At 43.2% G+C, this 24601-nt stretch overlaps 1 protein-coding gene across 6 annotated transcripts in view; it reads left to right on the top strand.

Annotated features, from left to right (window-relative positions):
• The window catches only part of ARHGAP24 (Rho GTPase activating protein 24), a 361105-nt gene that overhangs the window by 320603 nt on the left and 15901 nt on the right, over positions 1–24601 (top strand). For all 6 annotated transcript variants that reach the window (XM_081924955.1, XM_081924956.1, XM_081924957.1 and 3 more), the window contains one exon: positions 5916–6123. In XM_081924955.1, coding sequence (XP_081781081.1) covers positions 5916–6123 — 208 coding nt within the window. The remainder of the gene's footprint in view (positions 1–5915; positions 6124–24601) is intronic.

The raw sequence follows: 24601 nt of genomic DNA on the forward strand, positions 1-24601 counted from the left end.
TCTCTGAGCGATGCAAGGTTCCCAGAGTCCCAGGCACTTACCCAGGGTTTGGTTTTCTTGGAATGAGGGACAGCAGAGACCGTGGTGTCTTTAGTATATCTGGTTTATTTGCACATATATACAACCTGAGCCTGTGATGGAGGGGCTCACAGCATTAACACCCCAAGAAGGTCTTGCCTCTCCCATAGCCACAACCTCGGATTCAGTCAGAAATCAGGCGTGGCTCTGTCTCTCAGCCACCCAGCCTGCTTCTTCTTGCCTCTAGCTTCTTGCTCACATTCCGCAGCTCTGCTTTTGGACTTTCTAACTATCAGACAGTTGAGGAGGCTTTCTGACACAGAGCCACTTGATTGTTACCTTAATGATCCCTACCATTACCAAGAAACTTTTCTGGTCATTCCAACGATCAATTCCTTGTTGGATCCGGGAATTAGAAGGGACTCAGGCGTGCAGCCTACCCTGGCCCCTCCCAAAAAACCACACACATCACAATACAACTTTTGTAAAGGCCTTTTCGTTTTCGTTAGGTCATTTTGTGCCACATGGGATTCACCCACCTGACTTCACCCCATATGTGGCAGAGCAGCAGCTCATGAGGGGCCCTAATGGTTTTTTCTGGTGGGGAGGGGGAGCATGGCAGTAACTGCAAAAACAAGAGCACCCAGCTGGCCACAATGCCGAGTTGACGGTCACTGTTTAATTTATATACTGCCCTTCATATGTGGATCACAGGGCGGTTTACAGTAATAATAAATAATAATAATAATAATAATAATAATAATAAAATTTTATTTATACCCCGCCCTTCCCAGCCAAGACCAGGCTCAGGGCGGCTAACACCAGGTATAAAAACAATTGATTAAAATACAACTTAAAAACAAGATTAAAGTACAACATTAAAATGCAGCCCCATTTTAGTAGAAACTCAAATCAAAAACTTTTTGGGGATAAAAACATAAAATCTTCACCAAGGTCAGCTATCCAGACTGGTCCTATGTGGGCCAGAAAAAAGCCAGGGAAGTCCCCAAATAGGAATTCCATCACAGAAGGAGAAAGGAAAAAGGAAAGAGGGGGTGGGGATCAAGTTGTAGAAAAATAACTACACAAAAAGGTATCATGTAATAGCAAACAAAACAAAACACCTCCCTCCTTGATGGGTCAGCAATTGGGTGGGCACATTTTGGGTGTTGTTCGGGTACCCACCTATAGGGCGTAACAAGTGTGCTACCTGGTTTGTGGAAAGAATGCTCCGAGGCAGTTACTTGCAAAAGAGAGGCAAGCCATTTTAACAAGATCACATCATTCACTGCGACGGAGCGGAGGAGCAACAAGGCATCGCGGGGGAATGAGCGTTCCGCACCATCAGATAAGGCTTGTCTATGACAGGCCACATACCTCCTTTGTGCCCTTGAACTGAATTGCACACAGGGAAGGACATGTCATGGCATAAGAGCATTAAGATCTTGCCTCTCCTTCTTTGATGCCACAGATACCATTCACACTGAGCCAACTCTCACTTCCAATCATGTTCAAGGCTACTGTTCCTGAACATATGCTGCGGTTTATGGGGGGAGAGGGAATCTGGGTATTCAAGGGCTAGTGAAAGTTCACTGGACTCTACCAGAACCATGATGGTTTCCAAGTCCTGGGGCTCCCTTCTCTTGGGATGAATGGATTCCAAGTCGTTGGAGTGTTGGACTTGGATCTGGGAGAATTAGGGTCAGATCTGACTTAGCCATGAAGCTGACCTTGGGTGCGAGTCACTGCCGCTCAGCCCACCCTACCTCACATTGTTGTTGTGAGTATTAAAGGGGGAGTTTCCCCAAAGCATAGTTTTAAAAAAGTGTACTAGGTTAATAATTTGGGAATAACAGCTAGCACGGGATAGATTACTCTATTCATAGTAAGCATACATTGAAAGATTGGTAAGAATTCACTAAAAGGGACACGGGTGGCGCTATGGTCTAAACCACTGAGCCAAGGGCTTGCCGATCGGAAGGTCGGTGGTTCGAATCCCCGCGACAGGGTGAGCTCCCATTCGCAACTGGACTTAACTGTTAGGGGTCCTTTACCTTTTTAAGAATTCACTATTTTACTACACATTATTAGCCCCTTGGATTCCAGGTATCCGAACTGGGCCGGCCCTACCGTTGAACTGAGTGAGGGGGCTGCCTCAGGTAACTAATGTTAGGGGGAGGAAGTTGCAGTGGGGTGTTGAAGGACTGAGCTCTGTGTGCCACTCTGCCTGCCTGCCCTGCTGCCCTTAGTCTGGCTGGCTTTTGCATGTGGAACAGCATGGGGCATTATCTTGTCCTTTGCCTCAGGCTGCAAAATGTCTTGGGCTGGCCCTGAAAGTAGGGAAACAATGATTCCACATTTTGATCATGAACATGTGCCTTGAATGTACAGAAATTGTTGGCTGGTAGGGTTTGCTTTCCTCCTTATAACCCCATAGCTTTTAAAATAATTGGCTGGCATTACCAAATGAAATAAGTTCTTTAGCAATTTGTCCTGTGGATTACAAATGAAAATTTAATTACAGCTGGTACAAATCTTTAGCCAGACAGAAGGGTTGAATGTATATAATTTCCCATAAGCTTTGCTGATAGCTCAATCAGGATTAGATTTGAAGTTCAGTAGAAATACAGATGTACAAAAAAAGAACGCAAAAAACCCACCTTGGATGTATTTGTATAACCTCTATGGTGGGAAATGATCCAGTTAATAAATAACTGTTCAGTGTTTCCTTTGTTAACCATGTGGCTCTACCACTTTGATCTTCTAAGTGACCTTAGTTCTTGTTGATAGATTTAAAGGGATAGAATTGCCAGAAAATAAAGTACTCAATTTCTGCTGGATAATTTCACCGTTCACCTGGCAATTTCTTAAACACAAACAGAAAATTGGCAAACTTAAAACTCCTCGTTTTATGAAGCATTTGGATTTCAGGAAGGAACCTGTCTTTGATCATTCCAAAATACGTATTCAGGAATCATCCCCCCCCCCCCCCCCGTTGCCAGGTTAGGTTACATGAAGGGATTTATCATACATAGGCTCATTTTAGACAGCTAAATCTTGCAAGGATGTTGTCTCGTGCTGGTTGCGAAAGGGTTTCTTTGTGAGCCATTCCATCAGGAGTTGCCTTTCCAACAGAAAGGAGGGCTGAAACTAAATCAAATGTACAAATTCAATTATGTAAAATGCCATGGTCCAGAAACCTGCAAAGGTTACATGCTCCCATTTTGATCTGCTCTTATTTAAAGCCCAAGGCTGCAGTTGTGAAAATTGTGTATGGTAGGCCTATCTCACTGCCAGGGCTGGCTTACCCATAGGTGCTAGGGGTGTGGGGCACCCAGGCGCCGGGCTCTCAGGGGCACCAGGCCGAGAGTCTAGAGCCAAGATTTGGAGTCCAGGGATTGAAGAGCCAGGCCAGCCGACAGCTGCTGCCGAGTGGAGCAGAGCTTTTCTGCTGCGGGCGCTGAGGCAGCCGGCTGGCTCTGCCCTCCTGCGTGCCTGGGATTGGTGGGCTGTTGAGAGGCCTGCCCCAGGCACGCATGCTGCATGCCTGCCCCACCCCCAAAATAATTGGGAACACTGGGCATATGCTAAAGATGGTCCTGCTCACTGGTACCATCTCTCCTAGTATGCCCCACAGAGGACCTTAAGGTCCATAAATGACAACACTTTGGAGGTCCCAAGTCGCAAGGTGGTTAGATTGGTCTCAACTAGGGCCAGGGCCTTGTCAGTACTGGCCCCAACTTGGTGGAACGCTCTGTCACCAGAGTCTAGGGCCCTTCGGGCCTGCAAGACAGAGCTGTTCCACCTGGCCTTTGGTTTGGACTCAGTCTGACCCTTATGTTTCCCTCCCCTTATGGTTTTGATCTATGGGCTACTATTAAAATGAGGCTGCATTTTAAATTGCATTTTAACCAGTATTTTGAATTGTTTTTTCCCCTCCCCCCATTATGTTTTTATTGTAAATTTACTGGTGTTAGCTGCCCTGAGCCTGGCTCTGGCCAGGGAGGGTGGGGTATAAATAAAAAATTATCATCGTCATCATCACCATCACAAATTGGAGCACAGGAGTATTGGAAGCTGACTTATACTGGTCCATCTAGCTCCAGAGTTTCAGGAAGAGGGCATCTCCAGCCCCACCTGGGCTTGCCAGGGATTGAACCTGGGAGTTTCTGCATCCAAAGTTGCTGTCCTACCACTGAGATGCAGTTCTTCCCCTTACGTTGCTTGCTTGTGTTTTCAATGAATTCAAAAGCAGCTTGAAACGCAATGGGGAGAACACTACATCTCATAGACCCACAGAAGTGGAAGGGACCTTGCAAGTCAATGTAGCAACCTTGCCATTGCACCATCCCCAAGAATATATCCACTCAAATCTCTGTAGAAACATCTCCAGCAAAGGAGAACCCATCCCCTTTTGAAGCAGTCTGTGTAGCAGCTTTTGCCATTAGGCTCTCTTAATATTTCACAGAACATATGTGAAAACAATGGTTCCGAATGACAATTAACGACTCTCTTTGTGTTCCTGGATGGAATGATGTCCTGGGGAGGTCATAGCAGAGGGTGACCGTGCAGTACTGCATTTAACCGCGGAACGTTGTTCTGTGTGAATAGGTCCTCTTGACTTGTGTTGTCATAGTGACTAAGATTAGAAGAAAGAGGGTAAATAATGAAGCAGGTGTGCCTTTCGAAACAGGAGCTGATTTGTCCTTGAGCCTTTGCCAAAGAGATAAAAGGAAGAAAAAGTAGCTACAATGCAACGCAAAATCGGTTGCTAATATAAATACATTGGAGGGAGAGGAGGGCATCCTTCCCTAAGGAATTAGCAAAAAAAAGTGCACAAATGAATGCGAGTTGAGTTTGTGATAGGTGATCAGGCCATGGCTGTGGTCCATGCCATGTTCTCGTGTTTCAGATCCTCTAGGCAAAAAGAAACTTCCTAGAAGCTCAGTACAGTGGTACCTCAGGTTACATACGCTCCAGGTTACAGACTCGGCTAACCCAGAAACCATGCTTCAGGTTAAGAACTTTGCTTCAGGATGAGAACAGAAATCGTGTTCCGGTGGCGCAGCAGCAGCAGGAGGCCCCATTAGCTAAAGTGGTGCTTCAGGTTAAGAACAGTTTCAGGTTAAGTACGAACCTCCGGAACGAATTAAATACTTAACCCGAGGTACCACTGTACTTGCAAAGATGAAATTGCTAGGGAATGCTCTAGCAAAGGGACAAAACTGCTCATGTTCAGTTTCCTTTTTTTGCCAAGAATGAGAAACTCTTACATTTTAGTTTTAATTGTTCAAAGACTACTCTTGAAAATTTTGCTTCAGCAAAATTCTTTAGGGCAAATTTCTGAAGGGGGGGCAACTGCACCCTAAAATGTTTGGAAAACCCCTTGGGGGGAAAGGCCCCCCCCAAACAACAAGTTCCAGTCAAGTCTCAATGCCAAAAAAACCCCTCAAGATAATTCAACTCCGCCCTTGCAATTCCATCTTTGGTGCTGAGAAACAGTTGCTGTCCTGTGTCCCGTATTGGAACTGGAAATACTGACTGATTGACTATGGCCAACGATGCAATTGCATTCCTTGGAGGACAAACTACTGCATAGAAATCCTATGACAGAACGCTAAGAGGCAAGTCTAGAGGTCTCATCCATAGAAAATGGGGGAGATTTGAATACTCAATCAAGTTTTTGACTCAGTGCCTATGATCTTAATGCACAAGGTGGTTCTGTAAATGTCCGCTGCTCACTCTCCTGTTCCTTAAACAACCACATAGCCAAAAAAGTAAGAGAGGGAAGAATCTGTTCTCGGTCTCCAAGAACCATCACAAATGTCTAGATGTTTTTACTGGGCGGTCTCTTTCCTTGAACTCTCCCCTATAGCTCCTATTGTTGTCGTTCACAGGAATTTTTGGGCAGAAGCTGGAAGACACCGTCCGTTACGAGAAAAGATATGGAAATCACCTGGCGCCCATGTTGGTGGAACAGTGTGTGGATTTTATCCGGCTGCGGGGGCTGAAGGAGGAGGGGCTTTTTCGACTGCCTGGCCAGGCCAACCTCGTCAAAGAATTACAGGATGCTTTCGATTGCGGAGAAAAGCCATTGTTTGACAGGTAAGGTGGCGAACAAGCATTTCCCAGGGCAATATGTTAACATTGGGGTCTCCAACATAGGATTGCAGACTTGGCCATCTGTTCCAATGTCCTACAAGTCAGGGATATTTTGCCCAGCATGGGGTTCAAACCCCTGACCCTGAGGTTAAGAGTCTCATGCTTTATCAGCTGAGCTATTCCAGTATTTTGGGATGCCCTGGGTTTCAATCACAGCCCCCTGTTCCTTCTAATATATATATATTTTTAAGCTTTCTGCTTTATTATTTGTTTTCGGGTGGTGGCAGTGTTTTGCCTGTTTTGTGAACCGGGTGTTTTGTGCTGCCGGTGACAGTTCTCACGTTGAAAGCTGACTGCTGAGATTAGAGCCAAGAGTGTTTAGTAAGTCAAGCAATTGGTTGGGAAGTTCTGAGTTCAAATCCCTCCTTCACCCTGAAGCGTTTTCTGCCCTGGACTTCTTGGGGAGGGGAAGGGTGGGATATAAATTTAATAAAATAAAATGAATGAATGAATCTTCCATAATTCAGATGCAACATGTGGCACACGCAGCAATGCTTTCCCATGAATATATGATTTTGAGCTTCTGTTATATGTACAAAGATCCATCCTATGAAGAATCTGAAGCTCTTTCATCTAACCTTCATTTTCATCCTAGGATAATTTATTAGGTAGACTAACTCAGTGGCAGTCAATATTTCCACTCCAATGGTTCCCCCTTTAAGTGCAGTCTGAGCATGGCATGCCTTGGAGCCCAATACATCTTGGGGTCTTTATAAAAAGTTGACTAAAGTATGTGGATGATGGAGGTTTACTGGGGCAATAGATAGACAGATTTTTTTTTCTACCTCTCTCTAGGGATGGTTCACATTATCTTTGCTTCCTGAACCAGTATGCCAGAGGTAGGGAATGTTTATGGTTCTGGGGGCCAGGTGAGGATTGGCCTTGCAGGCCAAATATGACATCACATGATTGACAGGTGGTCTCTTATCGTGGCTTTGCAAGTCTTCCCAAGCTTCCCATTTAAGCCAAACATTGCCAAAATGCAGTCATCCTTCAGAATTTGCGCATCTCCAAAGTTTGCAATTCAATTCTCAGACCAAGTAATGTGGGTGAAAATGCATATATTGGGGCAAAGCATGCATACTGCTGCATATATTTAGTGGAAATAACATGCAAAAATGCATTATATTAGGGCAATTGCTTGCAAAAATTGATTCTGTTGTGGAACATATTAGAAGAGACTCACACTAAATTTGTGCTAACGTGTTGATGAATTTTCATGAGGATCTTTTTTTTTTTAAAAAAAAAGGCAATCGCAAATGGATGTGGAAATGTGGAGAACTAAATTTAACATGAGAAAAATGAGAAACGGGAATTGATGGATTTGCCGAACCCTTGTCATAATCCACCAGCTGAACGCCAATATTTTTAATACACATTGCGGGGAGGTCTTGCAACTGAACATAAAACAAGTGTTAACTATTTTCTTCTGACAAATGTCAGAACTGAATAAGCAGTTGCTGGCTATCTTACCTTCTCATGGATTCTTGTTTGTGTTCTAACACAGGGAGAGGGTGTGTGTGTGTGTGTGTGTGTGAGAGAGAGAGAGAGAGAGAGAGAGAGAGAGAGAGAGAGAGAGAGAGAGAAGTCTGTTGATATAAGACCCTGGCCCTTCAAACTCATCTGCCATTTTTTGCCAGCAAGCACATTTTGCCTCTGCAATTTACTGAGGAGCGGCCGTGCTGTGAGAGATGGTGCCACTGAGCTCCTGTGTTTGTGTAGCTTAAAGCGCATTTCTGCTGGCCTCAGCAACTGCGTTTCCTCCTGCTCGGTGAAGGCAGTTCGGCAAGATGGGCCCCTGCAGAATAGCCGTAGCCTGCAAAATGGCCTTGGAGGGACTCGGCTTTCCAGCCTATTTCTCACTCGCTGCCTTGAAGGCGCGACATGTTTAATTGGGACGGAGCTAACCCAAGTGTCCAAATAAGGCACAGCATGGGAAGATCAACATTAAAACAGTGCTGCTCATTGCAAGTACTAATGGGGTTTCTCCAGTTCCTAGAAAACATTGGGGGAAGGCTGTAGCTCAGGATCAGAGCCTGTGCTTTGGGCTTTGTTTTTTTTAGTATTTTTTTTAAAAAAATAATATTTATTAAAGTTTTAAAGATTACAAAAAGCAAAAGTAAAAACACCATATTAAACAAAAGCAAGTCAACACATCACAATGAGTAAAAAAGAAAAGAAAGAGAGAGAAAAGAAGAAAGAAAAAAGAAGAACAAAAAAGAAAGAATACAAACAATTAAAAAACAACAACACAGCAATTCTTCCCATAACTTATCTTTCATTAGCTTGTTTCCTTGACCTCCTCACACCTCCCTTTTTTGTATTCTAGTTCGGTTAGCTATTTCAGCAAATCCTTCCCATCTTTTCCAATTTTTGTCCTGTAATTTATCTGAATATTAATGTAGCTTTACTTTCCCTCCTTTCACCAATTAACAGTCTGTTTTTCCCTAAACCTTTGTAACATTTCTGCTAAAATCACATAAATTCATTCCAACATCATTCTAACATTCATTAATTTTACAATGTTTCTGTAAATAGTCTTTAAATTTCCTCCAATCTTCCTCCACCGATTCTTCTTCCTGTCTTGGATTCTGCCAGTCATTTCCGCCAGTTCCATGTAGTCCATCACCTTCATCTGCCATTCTTCCCAGGTGGGTAGATCTTTGCAATAAGTATTCTTGCTGCTGTTGTAGCATACATTAAAAAAGTTCTATCCTTCTTTGGCACCAATTGGCTGACCATGCCCAGGAGAAAGGCCTCTGGTTTCTTCAGAAGGGTATATTTAAATACCTTTTTCATTTCATTATAGATCATCTCCCAGAAAGGCTTTGGGGTCCACAGCCTCAATTCTTGTCACCTCCATGGAGGGCTAGAACAGACCCCTGTCTAGATCCCTGGAGACCCACTGCCAGGTAGTGTTAGGTTGTGGGTGAACATATCAGACGACACAGCGATTCGCCAAACAGCTCTTGTTTATTCACAAGTCAGAACTGAACTGAACTGAAGGGTTCAGCCAACCTGCTTATATAGAGCTCCAGTACAATGTAACTGTAACAACTTTCTGTAACTATCCAATCACTGAACATCACTTTCGATCCCTTATTTGCATATGTGGACCTGAACTATCTAGAGTATTCCCCTGCTGGCCCAGGGTGAGAACTTCAGTACATAACAGGTAGCACAGACCACAAGTGGGGAACATGTCGCCCACTGGATATTTGTTTTGAACCCCACTCAGCCCCAGCCATGTCACGCAGGGTGTTGTAATCCAATAAGATCCGAAGAGTCGCAGGTTCCCCATTCCTGACATAGATAATATTTCGCTGGATGGGTCAGTGTTTGGGAATAAGGCCATTTCCTGTGCTTTCTGCAATTGAAAGTCAGTGTGAGTAGACTACATAATGGTGTGCAAAATTTAAATTCAGGCTGTGTCTGCATGCCATGATAGCAGTGTTTTACTGTGGCGTGCATTCGTTTTTCTGCGCATTTGCTCAGTGGGACATCTCTCAGGCAAATAGCAACGACATGTTACTTATCTGATGGGCTGAGCCTCCCTATAGACTTTTGGAAACTTACAACATTTTAAAAACGATCCTGTTCCTTGTTTTGTAGCACTCAGCACCACTGCTTAACTCCCCATATACACTCTCTCCCTTTCTGTTTTCCCCAAGACTGTTTTCCCCACCAAGTTACATAAATACGTGAAGTGTTCAGTGAAAGCTATAGCAGATGAAATGCAAATACAAATAGAGCTAAGTGACACTTGTCACAACTTTCATGAAAGCTATCAGTGGTGCCAAAAAAATTCTTCCCCTTCTCTGCCATTTTTCAGTACTCCGTGGAAAAGGTTTGCTTATTCAAACATGGCCCTCACTCTCAGTTGCCTTCACTTGCCCTCAGTGATATCCTAATCTGATTGGCTACATATGTTGAGACATTCACTTATTCAAACATGGCCCTCACTCTCAGTTGCCTTCACTTGCCCTCAGTGATATCCTAATCTGATTGGCTACATATGTTGAGACATTCACTTTGTAATTCCTGATTGGAGGAAGAAACACAGCCAGAGAAAACAGTGATAACTAGGACTGGAAAAGCTGGATATTTGTAAATCTCTTTTGAAATGAAAACATGTTTCCTGCTGAAATTTATTATTTCTGCTCAAAAATTGAAACTAGTAAATGTTTGGTTCGGTTATTTCAGCCACTTCAAACACAGCTCAAATACAATGTTAATCTATATCTATCTATATCTATCTATCTATCTATCTATCTATCTATCTATCTATCTATCATCTATCATCTATCTATATCATCTATCTATCATCTATCTCTATCTATCTATCATCTATCTATCTATCTAATCTATCTATCTATCTATCTATCTATCTATCTATCTATCTATCTATCTATCTAATCTATCTATCATCTATCTATCTATCTATCATCTATCTATCTATCTACAGTGGTACCTCGGGTTAAGAACTTAATTCGTTCTGGAGGTCCGTTCTTAACCCGAAACTGTTCTTAACCTGAGGTACCACTTTACCTAATGGGGCCTCCCGCCACCACCGCATGATTTCTGTTCTCATTCTGAAGCAAAGTTCTTAACCTGAGGTACTGTTTCTGGGTTAGTGGGGTCTGTAACCTGAAGCGTCTGTAATCTATCTATTGATCGATTGATTGATTGATTGATTGATCAATCGATCTATCTATCATCTACCCATCCATCCATCCATCCAAAAAGGACCTCAGGCTAGCGTATTGGATTTCCCCCCGTCCTCTTTTTATTCTTGCAGCAACCTCATGAGGTAGGTTAGGCTAAAAGATGGTATCTGACTCAGGGGCACTCAGCTGATCTTCATAGCTGAGCAGGGATTTGAACCCTTATTTGAACTGAAAGAAATTATCTTGTAATGCTGCGGTGTGCTTGTGAGAAAGCATTTGTAATCCACGTATAATAGAACTTCAATACAAGGTACAAGAGGCCAGCAGAGAGGCAATATGTAAACCTGGCTTTTGGTGGGACTTTAGGAAAAACGAATGTTACTTCTGGGAAGGCAAGCAGATGCCAACAATGCTTCTTCAATTTGCATGCACAAAAACACGCAGAATACCGAAGTAGGAAAACTGAGCACTGGGAAATCAAATGGGTAGAGGTCCCAGGATGTGCTTTCTTTATTAGGTTGGCTGAACTGCAACAATTGTTAACAGAACTAGGTTTTGCTGTATGCTCAGTGGGAAATTGCATACATGGTAGTGAGCTGAAGAAGTATCTGAAGAAGTGTGCATGCACACGAAAGCTCATACCAAGAACTAACTTAGTTGGTCTTTAAGGTGCTACTGGAAGGAATTTTTTTGTTGTTTTGACTATGGCAGACCAACACGGCTACCTATCTGTAAATGGTAGTGAGCTGTTTGAGAAGAAGATGACATTTGTTTATCTTCAGATTCCCCCACCCCTGACCACAAATACACATTAAGAAAACAAAGCATTGGGTTCCATTAGTTGAACAATAAAAGGAAAAGGGGGGTTGAATTTTAGAGCAACATTACATGATTGCTGCAAAATTGATTCAAAGCCATCTGTTAATTTATTGTGCTTTTACGGGGGGCATTTATATATATATATATATACAGTAAATGTTATAGCTTTTTAATTGGAATTTGAAGAAGGTATGGGAGTATGCTCAAACAAGCACTCATCACTTTGGAATTTTCTACTCTTGAACTAAGTAGCCATGAGAGAGAGTAGATATCTTAGAGATATATATTCTGAAGATATATGTACACCATATGAACAGGGGTTCTTCAAGAAGATGTGATAGCATTAATCCACAAACCCAATTTATCTGGAGCATTTATCCGATTGACAATAATGAAATTACATTGGAAAGTCAGTGCAGTCCTTTCGCTGTGATCTCAAGAGCATCTTTGGATGTGCATGCACAATGATATATATTTCTTTTGTATTTTCTGTTACTTAGGCACAGCCCCTAGTTTCAAAAATGGCAAGTCAGACAACTAGACATGCCACCAAAGCCCATATTTCCTGGCTCCAAATATTAGAGTTTGGAGCTTGTAATTCTCACCTCAAATCGGCATTGGGTGAGTAGGAAAGAAGGAGGAGTTGATGAGAAGGTAGGGGCAATTTTCTCTCCATATCTGGTAAAAAATTTTTTTGGGGGGGGGGGAAGAAGCTCAGGAAACACTTGGATAAAAAATAAGCTTTTTCCAATGATGCTTTGAGAGTGTAACACTACAGGTTGTAAGGGGAGTGAGTTCTGGGCTCTATGGCCATGCACAAAGACTAGGGTGCCATAGAGTATGTTCTCCTCAGCAACTTCTGTAATGGTAGAGAGGAAACATTGTTCCTATAAGTCTGATGAAAACACCAATAACAATAAAGTGGTACCTCAGGTTACATACGCTTCAGGTTACACACTCCGTTAACCCAAAAATAGTGCTTCATGTTAAGAACTTTGCTTCAGGATGAGAACAGAAATCGGGCTCCGGCTGCGCGGCAGCAACAGGAGGCCCCATTAGCTCAAGTGGTGCTTCAGGTTAAGAACAGTTTCAGGTGAAGTATGGACCTCTGGAACGAATTAAGTACTTAACCCGAGGTACCACTGTACAGTAAAACCCAGAGGAGACGTTTTTCCTTAGAACGTGCAAAACCCTGTGAGAAATTGGGTGGCTTGTTGTTGTTTAGTAATTTAGTCGTGTCCAACTCTTCGTGACCCCATGGACCAGAGCACGCTAGGCACTCCTGTCTTCCACTGCCTCCTGCAGTTTGGTCAAACTCATGCTGGTAGCTTTGAGAACACTGTCCAGCCATCTCATCCTCTGTCGTCCCCTTCTCCTTGTGCCCTCTATAGGTATAGGTTACTATACGGACCTTTGTGATGTCTCTGCTTTTTAAGATGCTGTCTAGGTTTGTCATTGCTTTTCTCCCAAGAAGCATTAAAATTACAAGAAGGCCAATGGTTTTCTCAACTTAAAAAAAAAGACAAGGAAGCAGCCTACATTGCTCAGAGCAGGGCAACAGAGTCTCCTCAGTATCTTGCCAAGCACCTTTCCTAGAATGCCTTAGAAGCAATACTATGTTCTGGTACGTCCCCAAAGTGTTCCAGGAAATGTGGCTTCCAGGAAACAACACAGCACTCCCTCCAGAGCTTCCTGCTGGCTGCACTTTCAGGCAGGGCTGGTAAACAACAACAATCTCCCGGAAATTTCTTCCCCCATGAAAACAGCCCACCTACCTAGACAGCATCTTAAAAAGCAGAGACATCACCTTGCCAACAAAGGTCCGTATAGTTAAAGCTATGGTTTTCCCAGTAGTGAAGTATGGATGTGAGAGCTGGACCATCAAGAAGGCTGATCGCCGAAGAATTGATGCTTTTGAATTATGGTGCTGGAGGAGACTCTTGAGAGTCCCATGGACTGCAAGATCATCAAACCGATCCATTCTGAGGGAAATCAGCCCTGAGTGCTCACTGGAAGGACAGATCCTGAAGCTGAGGCTCCACTACTTTGGCCACCTCATGAGAAGAGAAGACTCCCTGGAAAAGACCCTGATGTTGGGAAAGATGGAGAGCACAAGGAGAAGGGGACGACAGAGGACGAGATGGTTGGACAGTGTTCTCAAAGTTACCAGCATGAGTTTGACCAAGCTGCGGGAGGCAGTGGAAGACAGGAGTGCCTGGCGTGCTCTGGTCCATGGGGTCACGAAGATTCGGACACGACTAAATGACTAAACAACAACAAAGCAGCAGAAAATGTTAGAGACCTTTCTTTATCCCCCTCCACAATATTTCCAGAGGGTTTCATTTCATCACCCAATGAACGGCCACAGAAGAAAAGAGAATTCCAGAATTTCCAGAGCAGCTCTTAACTTCTCACCATTGAAAGGACCTTGGACAATAGCTGCCTGCTGTCGAAGGCACTGTCCCAGCCACCTTTCTATTGTTCTTCCTAGCAAGCATCTTTCCTGCGGAGGTTGAATTGTGCCCTGTGCATGCTAAACCAGGCACAACACAGAAAGGCTGACATGCAGGGCAAGCTGCCTGCTTAAGATACTCCCATTCTCAGCTTGGTTAATGGTTTCCGCCTTAGAGTTAATTACACAGTGGCTGGCACCTGTTTAGCAGTGCTATCCATCACAGAGTCTCAAAGCAATGAGCAGGCATTAATAAATAAAGCTGCTCAATTTTCGTGTGAGGAAGTATCATCATCTCTTTCTCCACAGAAGGGACAACCAGCCATCAATAAGGAAGTGGTGGTATGACAAGTTGCAAGAAGTAATCACTCCACTTTATTCTGCACTAATCTGGCTTCGTTTGCAGTGTTGTGTCCAGAATGCAACGCCTTGCTTTAAGAAGCATAGCTTTGAAAAGAGTTCAGAGAAACACAATGGCCAGGAGCATGAAAAGCAAGCTCTATGAAGAAAGGCTGAAGGAACTGGGAATGTCTATCCTAGAGAGGAGTGAGGGAACACATAGAAAATAATGATTTTGCTGAGGTATACTGAAGAGAAACAGCATATGATATATGGAGAAAATGGGGAAAATGAACTCTTTCTTAAGTTAGGCCTCTGCAGGGTAGAAACTCCTTCAGAACTATTCTTCCTCCCAACTCCTCCAATGGTCAAATCTTACCCATCTTCTTCACAGACAGCTAACTTCTGACTGATGAGGCTCCATCAGAGTCTCCTGTCATTGAGACCAATAGCAGAATTAACACCTTAAGTCACACACCAAATAATCCCCGTTGTTGTACTTCCAACACTCTGCTCAATGGAGATCTTAAAGGTTCTACTAGTGGCCTTCAAGGCCCCTTCCTGTTTTACAGTTCTATAACATGACTATTCCAAGCTGACTTGATAGATGCTAACAATCACCATTGATTGGGATGTAATTATAGTAATGCTATTTAATTATTTACATAGCTTCTGGGGATATTCTGAACACTTCGTATACAAAACAAAAAAAATTCCTTCCAGTAGCACCTTAAAGACCAACTAAGTTAGTTCTTGGTATGAGCTTTCGTGTGCATGCACACTTCTTCAGATACACTGAAACAGAGGTTTCCAGACCCTTCTATATAGTGAGAAGGTGGGGAGGGGTATTACTCAGAAGGGTGGTGGGAATGGGTAATACCCCTCCCCACCTTCTCACTATATAGAAGGGTCTGGAAACTTCCGTTTCAGTGTATCTGAAGAAGTGTGCATGCACACGAAAGCTCATACCAAGAACTAACTTAGTTGGTCTTTAAGGTGCTACTGGAAGAAATTTTTTTTGTTTTGACTATGGCAGACCAACACGGCTACCTATCTGTAACTACTTCGTATACAATCTCATTATTCCTTAAAACAGCTCCGTAAGGTAGGTTGGTATTATTATATCTCCATCTTGCAGATGATATAGACTTGTGCCACCTTGAGTGGTCTTGTCAAGGTGTGAACTGGGTATTTTCTGAACCTTAGTCTTTTATAATGGAATGACAATGTGCAATGAATGTATGATTACTTACAGGCCAGGTGAATGGGGGAACATACTTGTACGCATAACCCCAAGAACAAAAGACTGAATCCCTTTTATTCTAGAAGATTTTTTTAAAAAATCTTGCGTTCTTCCAAGGAGCTCAGGGCAGCGTACATGCCCTCCCCTTTTAAATTCACAATATTCCTGTAAGGTTGTTTAGGCTGAGAGGCAACAGTGAGTTGCCCAAGGTCATACATTTGAACATGTGCCTCCCCAGTAGAAAGCAATGCTATAACCACTATACCGCATTGTATTTCCCCAAGAACATACCCTTGAGTACATAATGAATAACATCCATATTTTTGGCAGCCATTCAACCCAAATTACCCCAACATTTCATTATACTCCAAAGTCAGGAGTTCGTTGCTTTTAGTCATTTAACTCCATTGCAATTTTGTTTGGACAGACTTGAAATTATACATTTGACTCTGACTATATTTTAGGAACGAACCATCTTTTTTGACCTCTGCTTATGCAAACAGGCCTTCAATTATATAGACAAACAAGAAATTAAATGGAAAATGGAAATCTTTTAAAGGAATTTTTTAATGAAAGAAATTGAATTGGATTTCTCACCCCACCCCCCGCAACACACACTTTTTAAAAAAAGTAAATTATCTTTCTCATCATTTGTTCGCGTTGCCATTGTTGTATGATTACGAAGATCTGTTAGAGGAGGAAAATATTTGAAATGTCACAGAGATGGGTATTAATATTTATGTGGGAACATTTTCCTGGGCAATTTCCATAGGTAAACAAAGTCTAGGTATCAGAGGAATTTAAAAGTGGGTCAGCTGAGGTAGTATATGCATAACGGAGATGGTATAATGATATTGTGTATCACATAAACAGCATCGGACATGATCTTACGTATCTTTGTCTAAAGGGAACTAACGGCTGTTAATGTTATTCATGCTGTCTGGGAAATAGTTATGCCATTTAGATTTTTAAGAGTTGGCCATGGACTTTGGAATTTATTTGTTAAAACCCCTTTTATCACTCAGTTGCATAAGCTTAGGCCCCCTACAGGGCTGGATTTAGGTTTGATGAGGCCCTCAGCTACTGAAGGTAATGGAGCCCTTTATATCTCCAGCTGTCCTTTGTCAACAAATTGTCACTGTTTTTTGTGTTGAATATATGCTATATGGTAATTTATGGACCTAATAGGTATCTAAAGCCATTTGCACATGTTGCCATGCAACCAGTCCATGCAGAATGTAGGCACCCTATATATAGAAATGAGCAAACCAGTGATACAGTGGTAGGTAAAGGTAAAGGTACCCCTGCCTGTACGGGCCAGTCTTGACAGACTCTGGGGTTGTGCGGCCATCTCACTTAAGAGGCCAGGGGCCAGCGCTGTCCGGAGACACTTCCGGGTCACGTGGCCAGCGTGACAAAGCTGCATCTGGCGAGCCAGAGCCGCACACGGAAACGCCGTTTACCTTCCCGCTGGTAAGCGGTCCCTATTTATCTACTTGCACCCGAGGGTGCTTTCGAACTGCTAGGTTGGCAGGCGCTGGGACCAAGCAGCGGGAGCGCACCCCGCCGCAGGGATTCGAACCGCTGACCTTTCGATCGGCAAGTACTAGGCGCTGAGGCTTTAACCCACAGCGCCACCTGCGTGGTACCTCGGGTTAAATACTTAATTCGTTCCGGAGGTCCATTCTTAATCTGAAACTGTTCTTAACCTGAAGCACCACTTTAGCTAATGCGGCCTCCCGCTGCCGCCGCGCTGCCGGAGCATGATTTCTGTTCTTATCCTGAAGCAAAGTTCTTAATCTGAAGCACTATTTCTGGCTTAGTGGAGTGTGTAACCTGAAGCGTATGTAACCTGAAGCATATGTGACCCGAGGTACCACTGTATTTTTGGGAGCAGACTAGCAGGCGGGGCCCATTACTTACATCATAGGAGCCTACACAACACAAAACACTGTTGCTGTATGTAGGTTTTATTTTATTTGTTTTTTATCTTATATTTTGGAAATGTACATCCAGGGTTTTCCCCCCTCAATTTTTTGGGGGGCCTCCAAGAGAGTGGGGCCCTAAGCTATAGCTTGTTTAGCTTATATGTAAATCCGGCACTGGCCCCCTATGACATCAGAGCAACTACACCAATGGGAGCTGGGGGCAGCAGTGTGACATCGCTGTCTGAAAAGTCTCACTGTGATGTCAGAGTCGATCTGGCAGCTGTATTAGTAGAAGCAGGGCAAGGAAAGGGGTAAACAGGCAGGAAGACCGCAAGAGTCAGAAGAGGAGTGGAATGCCAGCCATATGCTGTGCTTTAAAAACAAAGCAAAACAAAACAAAACACTATCCACAATTTATTCAGCACATTATATCCCAGGCTTCCACAGCATTTCTCAGGCTGGTGTATATGACAGGTCTTTTGATTGAGCTGAGAGTTGGTGACTGGCCCAGGACTTAAATAAGGATATATTGTGCTCCTAGCACCAGATCTGGGCTAGTTCAAGCATACTGCTATTTCTTAGAAAAAAACAATTTTTTATTTAGAAAAACTTTTCCCCTCCTGGTTGTCTGGAAATATCCTCGGAGACCAATGGGTGATGATGGCAGATATAGGGAATGCATATCAAGTACACCTGGGAACTGGGGAGACTGTAATTTTGGCAAAGAGATTAATAAAACACAAGACAAGCAGAACACATGGTCACCAGAGGGCTGGGGCAGAATCTCGCTCCCATCACATTGAAATGCAATGGTTTTATATAGCCCTCAGCTGGAGGTGTTCATTTGTCACTGTTCCTCGCGGAGCGCCGCGCTCTGAGTCGTGCACATAGGTCAGTGGGGAAGTTGCTCCTTCAACAGCAAAAAGATCATTTCCCTTTGTGGAAAACAGCAAGCCATATTATGCTCATCAATACTGTTCAAGGGGTAGATTCCAAACCCTTTGATGTTGCACAGATAACGTGGACTTCAAAGATACAAGTCATTTCAGAGCCATCATTTCTAGCTGAACTCTTGCGACCCGTTGGTTGGGCACAAAATGGTTAGGTGCTTTCATTTCATTTCATATACGTCTGCACCGTTCTTCAACCCTGAAGAGAAGATTTGTTTGGCCTACGTAGGCCCTTGCCCTACTGGCACATACAGGAGTTCATCCTGAGACAGCCATCCTTTGATATAACTCTGCTGTTCTTTGGCCTAATCTGTGCAGAGTAAGTCACATAGAGCAGTCACTGGAACAATTTCCGTGCTTATATAGCAGCTATCATTGTATATAATTACCAAAGATCCCAAGTTGGAAGGGACCCCAAGGGTCAGTCATCCAGTCCAAACCCCTGAAATGCAGGAATCACAACTAAAGAATCCCTGTCAGATGGTCGTTCAGCCTCTGTTTCAAAACCTCGAAGAAGAATTCACCACTTTCTGTGGTAGCCCGTTCCACTGACACACAGCTCTTGCCACCGGAAAGTTTTTCCTAATATCTAGTTGCAATCTCCTTTCTTGTCATTTGGATCCATTGGTTCAGGTCTGGAGCAGCAGAAAACAAGATTGCTCCATCTTCCATGTGACAGCCCTTCAGATATTTGAAGGTGGCTAGCATAATCACCTCTCAAGTCTTCTCCAAGCTAAACTTACCCAACTCCCTCAAATGTTCTTCATAGCACTTGGTTTCCAGACCCTTGATCATCTTGGTTACACTCCTGTACACATATTCCGTCTTGTCAATCTCCTTCTTAAACTGTGATGCCCAGAACTGGACACAGTACTCCAGGTGTGGTCTGACCAACACAGAATAGAGTGGTACTACAGTGCCTGGCATGCTCTGGTCCATGGGGTCACGAAGAGTTGGACACAACTAAACCACCAAACAACAACAACAAATAGTGCTATTACTTCCCTTGATCTGACCACTATACTTCTGCGGATGCAACCAAGAATACCATTAGCAAGAAAATGTTGCTGCTGCATCACACTGTTGACTCACATTAAGCTTGTGGTCTACTAAGACCCTAAGATCCTAATCTATTGTTGGGTTCATTATAAAATGTGTTCCCCTTTCCTAAAGCACGGTGAACCAGGATACTAGATAGCCCATTTTGAATGAATGATTTACCACAACAGGTATACTAACAGGTGCATCCAACTAATTCTCAATCAAAGTACCCCCACTGAAATTAATAGGCCTGTGTTGGCTATTAGTACAGTTGCCATATGTCCAGAATTTCCTGGACATATCCAGAATACTGCTGTCCTGGCGGAAATTGATGAAACCTGGACGTATGGCAGCTCAGCAACTTTTCTGTCCAGATTTTTACTGTTTGAAATACCGCAGTCCTAGCTGGCTACAGCACTTCCATTGCAGGTGAATGTTTCAGAAAAAGACCCCCTGCAAGTGATTGGGTCAGGCCTTGGGCAATAACAAGCCACACTTCCTCTTGGCAGCCCACTGCATATCGAGGAAGGAAGGAAGTGATTGGACAGAAAAAAAGACAAAAGGGCACTGAAAAGTCCCTCAGCAGCATAGAAACCAGTGCAGCCTCAGATACAAGTGTTAGAATTCCTGCTCCATGATTGCAGTCATGGGATTTTTGTCTATTACATGATGGTGTATGTTTTGACTCTACAAAGTGGGAAGTGATGGAAATAGGATGTTTGTTTTACTGTGTTCCGTAAAGTGGGACTATTGTCCTTTGTTCTCTCTCTTTGCTGTCTGATGCTAGAGAGAGAGAGGTAGCCATGTTGCAGTGCTCCGTGTGTGTTTATATGTAAATACAGTAGATTAGCCAAAATGCTGAGTTGCTGAGATCTGTCATGCGAACTGCACAGACTCTCTGGATCCCTAAGTGTGCCATTGTCTGTTGGCACCGGTCGCTGTGATGTTCGGGCAGAAGGAAGCTTTTGAAGCTCCCAAACGATCGACCAGGAGGGAGGGAACATGCCAGTCAAGTATGTGTCTCTGCCAGGGTCCTACTCGAGTGTAGGCTGAGCTCCTGACAACAAAATCCAGAAGAAATCCCAGATTCATGCAACACAGAGCCTGCATGTGATCCATGCCAGTTCCTGAGGCATCATGACCACAGTGTTGCCAACCTCCTGGACAAATCATGTGGAAGATCCCACACACATGAACCAGCTTTAGATTCACTTCCTTTTGGAACTACCTTGCTTTATTGCATCTTCAATTCCCACCTGAGGTCAGCGCCTTTGCTTTCTTGAAGCGCTGACAATAGTACCACGGACACATTTCAGTCTTCACACGTTTGGCTGTGACTGTAAATGCTACATATGTGTTCATGGTGACCTGCTGTGCTTCCATGTTTCTCGTTTATGGAGTGGAGGAAGGGACAACCCCGGGCTGTGTAATCAGCCTGACAGCCGTTTCCACAAGGTCTGCCATGCCACAAAGCAAAAAATGTTGTTGACGCAGCAACTGCTGGAAAGGAAGTCGATGACAACGAGGGGCTGGAATGAAAAGAGCCCTGGATCTGGGCTGCCTAATTGCAAAGGAAAGGATTTGTGACTGTTTGCAGTATTTAAAGCCTTTGTATTATATTCCTAGGGGCAGCTTAGAGACCAGTAGTGGTGGCGATTCTGCTGGACAATCAAATGAACAATTAACTCATCTCTGTCTCGCTCTTGTCTGTACATGGCTATGCCAGCATACCTTATTTAAAGGGGGAGAAGAGAATGGGAAGTGGGGAAGAGTTAATACAGAGGGGCCAGGAATTTAGAAAATCCTCAGGGTATGTACTCTCTAATTAAATTCTGTGCTAATCACTCCAAATAGCAGGCTTGCTGCTTGCCATAGTTACAGGGAGGGATTTAGATATGGCTGCCTTTGACAGGCAAACAAAATTGTGATACAGACGTCCTAAAGGTTTTTGAGAGTGGGATCGTCTCTTTCGCAGAAGCATTTCTTTACCTGCCGCAGCAGGATTGCACACTACTGAGTGGTGGTTTGTTTTCTTACGCTGGGGTCCATTTGGGCTGCAATGGGGTTTTTAAAGCGCCTGTTTACATGACCAGCTGACTTGGGATAAGGGGTAGCTGCTGTTAGAAAGAAACAAAACAACGAATACTTCAGAAAACAGAGAAGAAAGCAATCCTAGTTTACAAAACAGTAATGCCAGTGGCAGCCTTGTGGAAAGATTAGCAAGCTGGGAGTTGCTTCCTTTTGCCATGTGATTCATAGAAAAAACTCAGTGTTGACTTAACTAGGACATGGGGGCACCGTGAAGCAGCCATCCCAGGCAATTGACCTGGGGCGTCAGGAAAGTCCAGCAATTTGTTAGTTGCTTAATATATAATTGAGAGCCAGTTTGGTAATGTAGTTAATGTTGGGACTATGGCCTAGCAGATCAGGGGTCAGCCCCCTCTTAGCCATGAAGCTCACTGGGACCGTCACTGCCTCTCAGCCTAATCTACTTCATGGGTTTGTTATGGAGATTAAATGAGGAGGAAGAGAAACATGTATGTCACCTTGAGTTCTTTGGAGAAAAACAGGTGAAATAAAGAAAGAATACATATTTTTTACTGCCAGGGAATGGGAGAAAATGGTTGTGGGATATTCCATACGGAAATAACTTGCATGCCACACACACACACACACACACACACACACACATATATATATATATGTATATATATATGATTTTTCAAATTAACGTTTTACACTCACATGTCTAACATACATCATAAAATCAAGATTCCAAAGAATTTCTGGACTTCCCTCCTTCCCTTTGTGGGTCCTATTGTTAGTAATTTCCTCCTACATCTTTTATAACAATCCAAATCTCTTACATCTCCATTATATCCAAAATTCACCATTAAACTACAAGTGTTATTCCAATCCTACTAACAATTTTAACTGTCTACAGTGATTTTTAAGAAATTTTTTAAGTTTTCACATTCCTTATTAAAGTTCTGGTCATCCTGATTTCTGATTCTTCCGGGCATTTTGCCATTTCAGCATAATCCCTCAACTTAATCTGCCATTAATCTCTAGATGGGACTTTATCTTCTTTCCATCTCTGGGCCAATAACAACCGCACAGCCGTGGTCACATACATAAATAATACTTTCTGCTCCATTGGGAGTTCAGCACCTAGATTTCCTTTTAAAAAAGGCTTTGGGTTGGTTTTTTTATGAAAAAGTTATTTCAAACGCTTTTTTCAATTCATTGTCTATCATTTCCCAAAATTCTTTTACTAAGCAAAAGGTAGTAGTAGTAGTAACTTGGCTGTCTTTTGGTTTAGTGCCTCTTGGCTTGGCGCAGGACACCTTCACCTGATTCTCCTCAGGCAGAAAGCACCTCGAGTCTTCTAACTTTAAGCTCCCTTGGATGTTCCCAAGATCTATAATAATAATTTATTATTCGTACCCCGCCCATCTGGCTGGGTTTCCCCAGCCACTCTGGGTGGCTTCCAACAAAGATTAAAAATAGATTAAAATGTCACACATTAAAAACTTCCCTGAACAGGCCTGCCTTCAGATGTCTTCTAAATGTCAGTTGTTTATCTCTTTGACATCTGATGGGAGAGCGTTCCACAGGGCGGGTGCCACTACCAAGAAGTCCCTCTGCCCAGTTCCCTGTAGCTTTGCTTCTCATAATGAGGCAACCGCCAGAAGGCCCTTGGCGCTGGACCTCAGCGTTAGGAGGGAGAGAAAATGAGTCTGTACACTTTCCCCACACAACCCATAATTTTATACGCATTTAATAGTCTTATTTACCACACAAAAACACTGCCTCTAGAGGCAAAATGATTTTATGTTCCCAAAAATGTCAAGTACAAAATCAATTACTGGGGTGCCCACTGTCTAGTGTGAGCAGAAACTGTTGCTCCCTCACCCAAAAACTTTTCCTGATTTTTTCATGAGCAGCTGGTGGAGGAAAAATGAAAAACTGGAACTGCCAACTTCCCTTAAGTTTATTTAAATGGGAGAAAGCAGAGCATGGTGAAAATGGTGTGTTGGGAACTGGCGAAGCTGACGGGAAAAATCCAAAACCAGCATGATCAAGTATTCCTAAAGGACCAGAGCAAATTTATACAATATTTGAAAGAATATTATAAGCAATTAACATCACTAGTAGGGTTGTCTGAAGACTTGCAATGAGGAAATTTCTCCCTTTTCTTATTTATTTAAATTTTGAGGTATTTTGTAATGAGTGTAATCAGAACTGGAAAACGTATAAAACGTATAAAATGATATAAAGGTTAATTTTGAAAGCCGTGAGATGGGAGGGAATGAAGTCGACAAGCTCTAGAGAGCCAGAGAGGTAAAGTGGATAATAATGATGTGATTACGGTATATATTGTTAAATGGAAAACTAATAAAAATTATATTTTTAAAAAAATAAATTATTAAAGAAAATGGTGTGTTGGTTGTGGGAAACAGAAGGTGAGACTTAGTCAAGGTTTGCTTCCCTCAGGCTTCACCAAGAATTAGGACAGGGGTCCCAAATGAACAGGAGCGTGCCAAATTTTAAAGGGGTTCCTTTTTCACTGTTTCCTCTTAAAGAGCATGGCACAGAGTTCCTTCCAAAAGAGCAATGTTCTCCTAAGGCAAAGGTGCTGCAAAATTAGGATCCATTTCTCCTCCTTTGCCAAAGTACTTGCCAAGAGAGATAGAGGGATTCTCTGTGGGGAGGGGATCTACTTCCTTTAGAGTGATTGCAACTTCTTCATGACTCCCTCCCAATTTCCCTTGCAAAGAGATTTGGAGCATCATACTCTGCGCTGTGGTTCAGATCATCTCTTTCAAAGTGGTTCTCGCTGCATTTGAATGGAAGCAATGTGCAATGCAATGCCCACCACATGTTGCCTGAACAGATGAGGGCAAGTGTGTTCAATATCGAGGAACTCGCCATGTTGGAAGGGGAACATTTTTGCTCCTGTTTGTATGTGTGGGAAATGT

This window comes from Podarcis melisellensis (assembly GCF_964234715.1).
Source record: "Podarcis melisellensis genome assembly, chromosome: 9".
Taxonomy (NCBI): Eukaryota; Metazoa; Chordata; class Lepidosauria; order Squamata; family Lacertidae; genus Podarcis; species Podarcis melisellensis.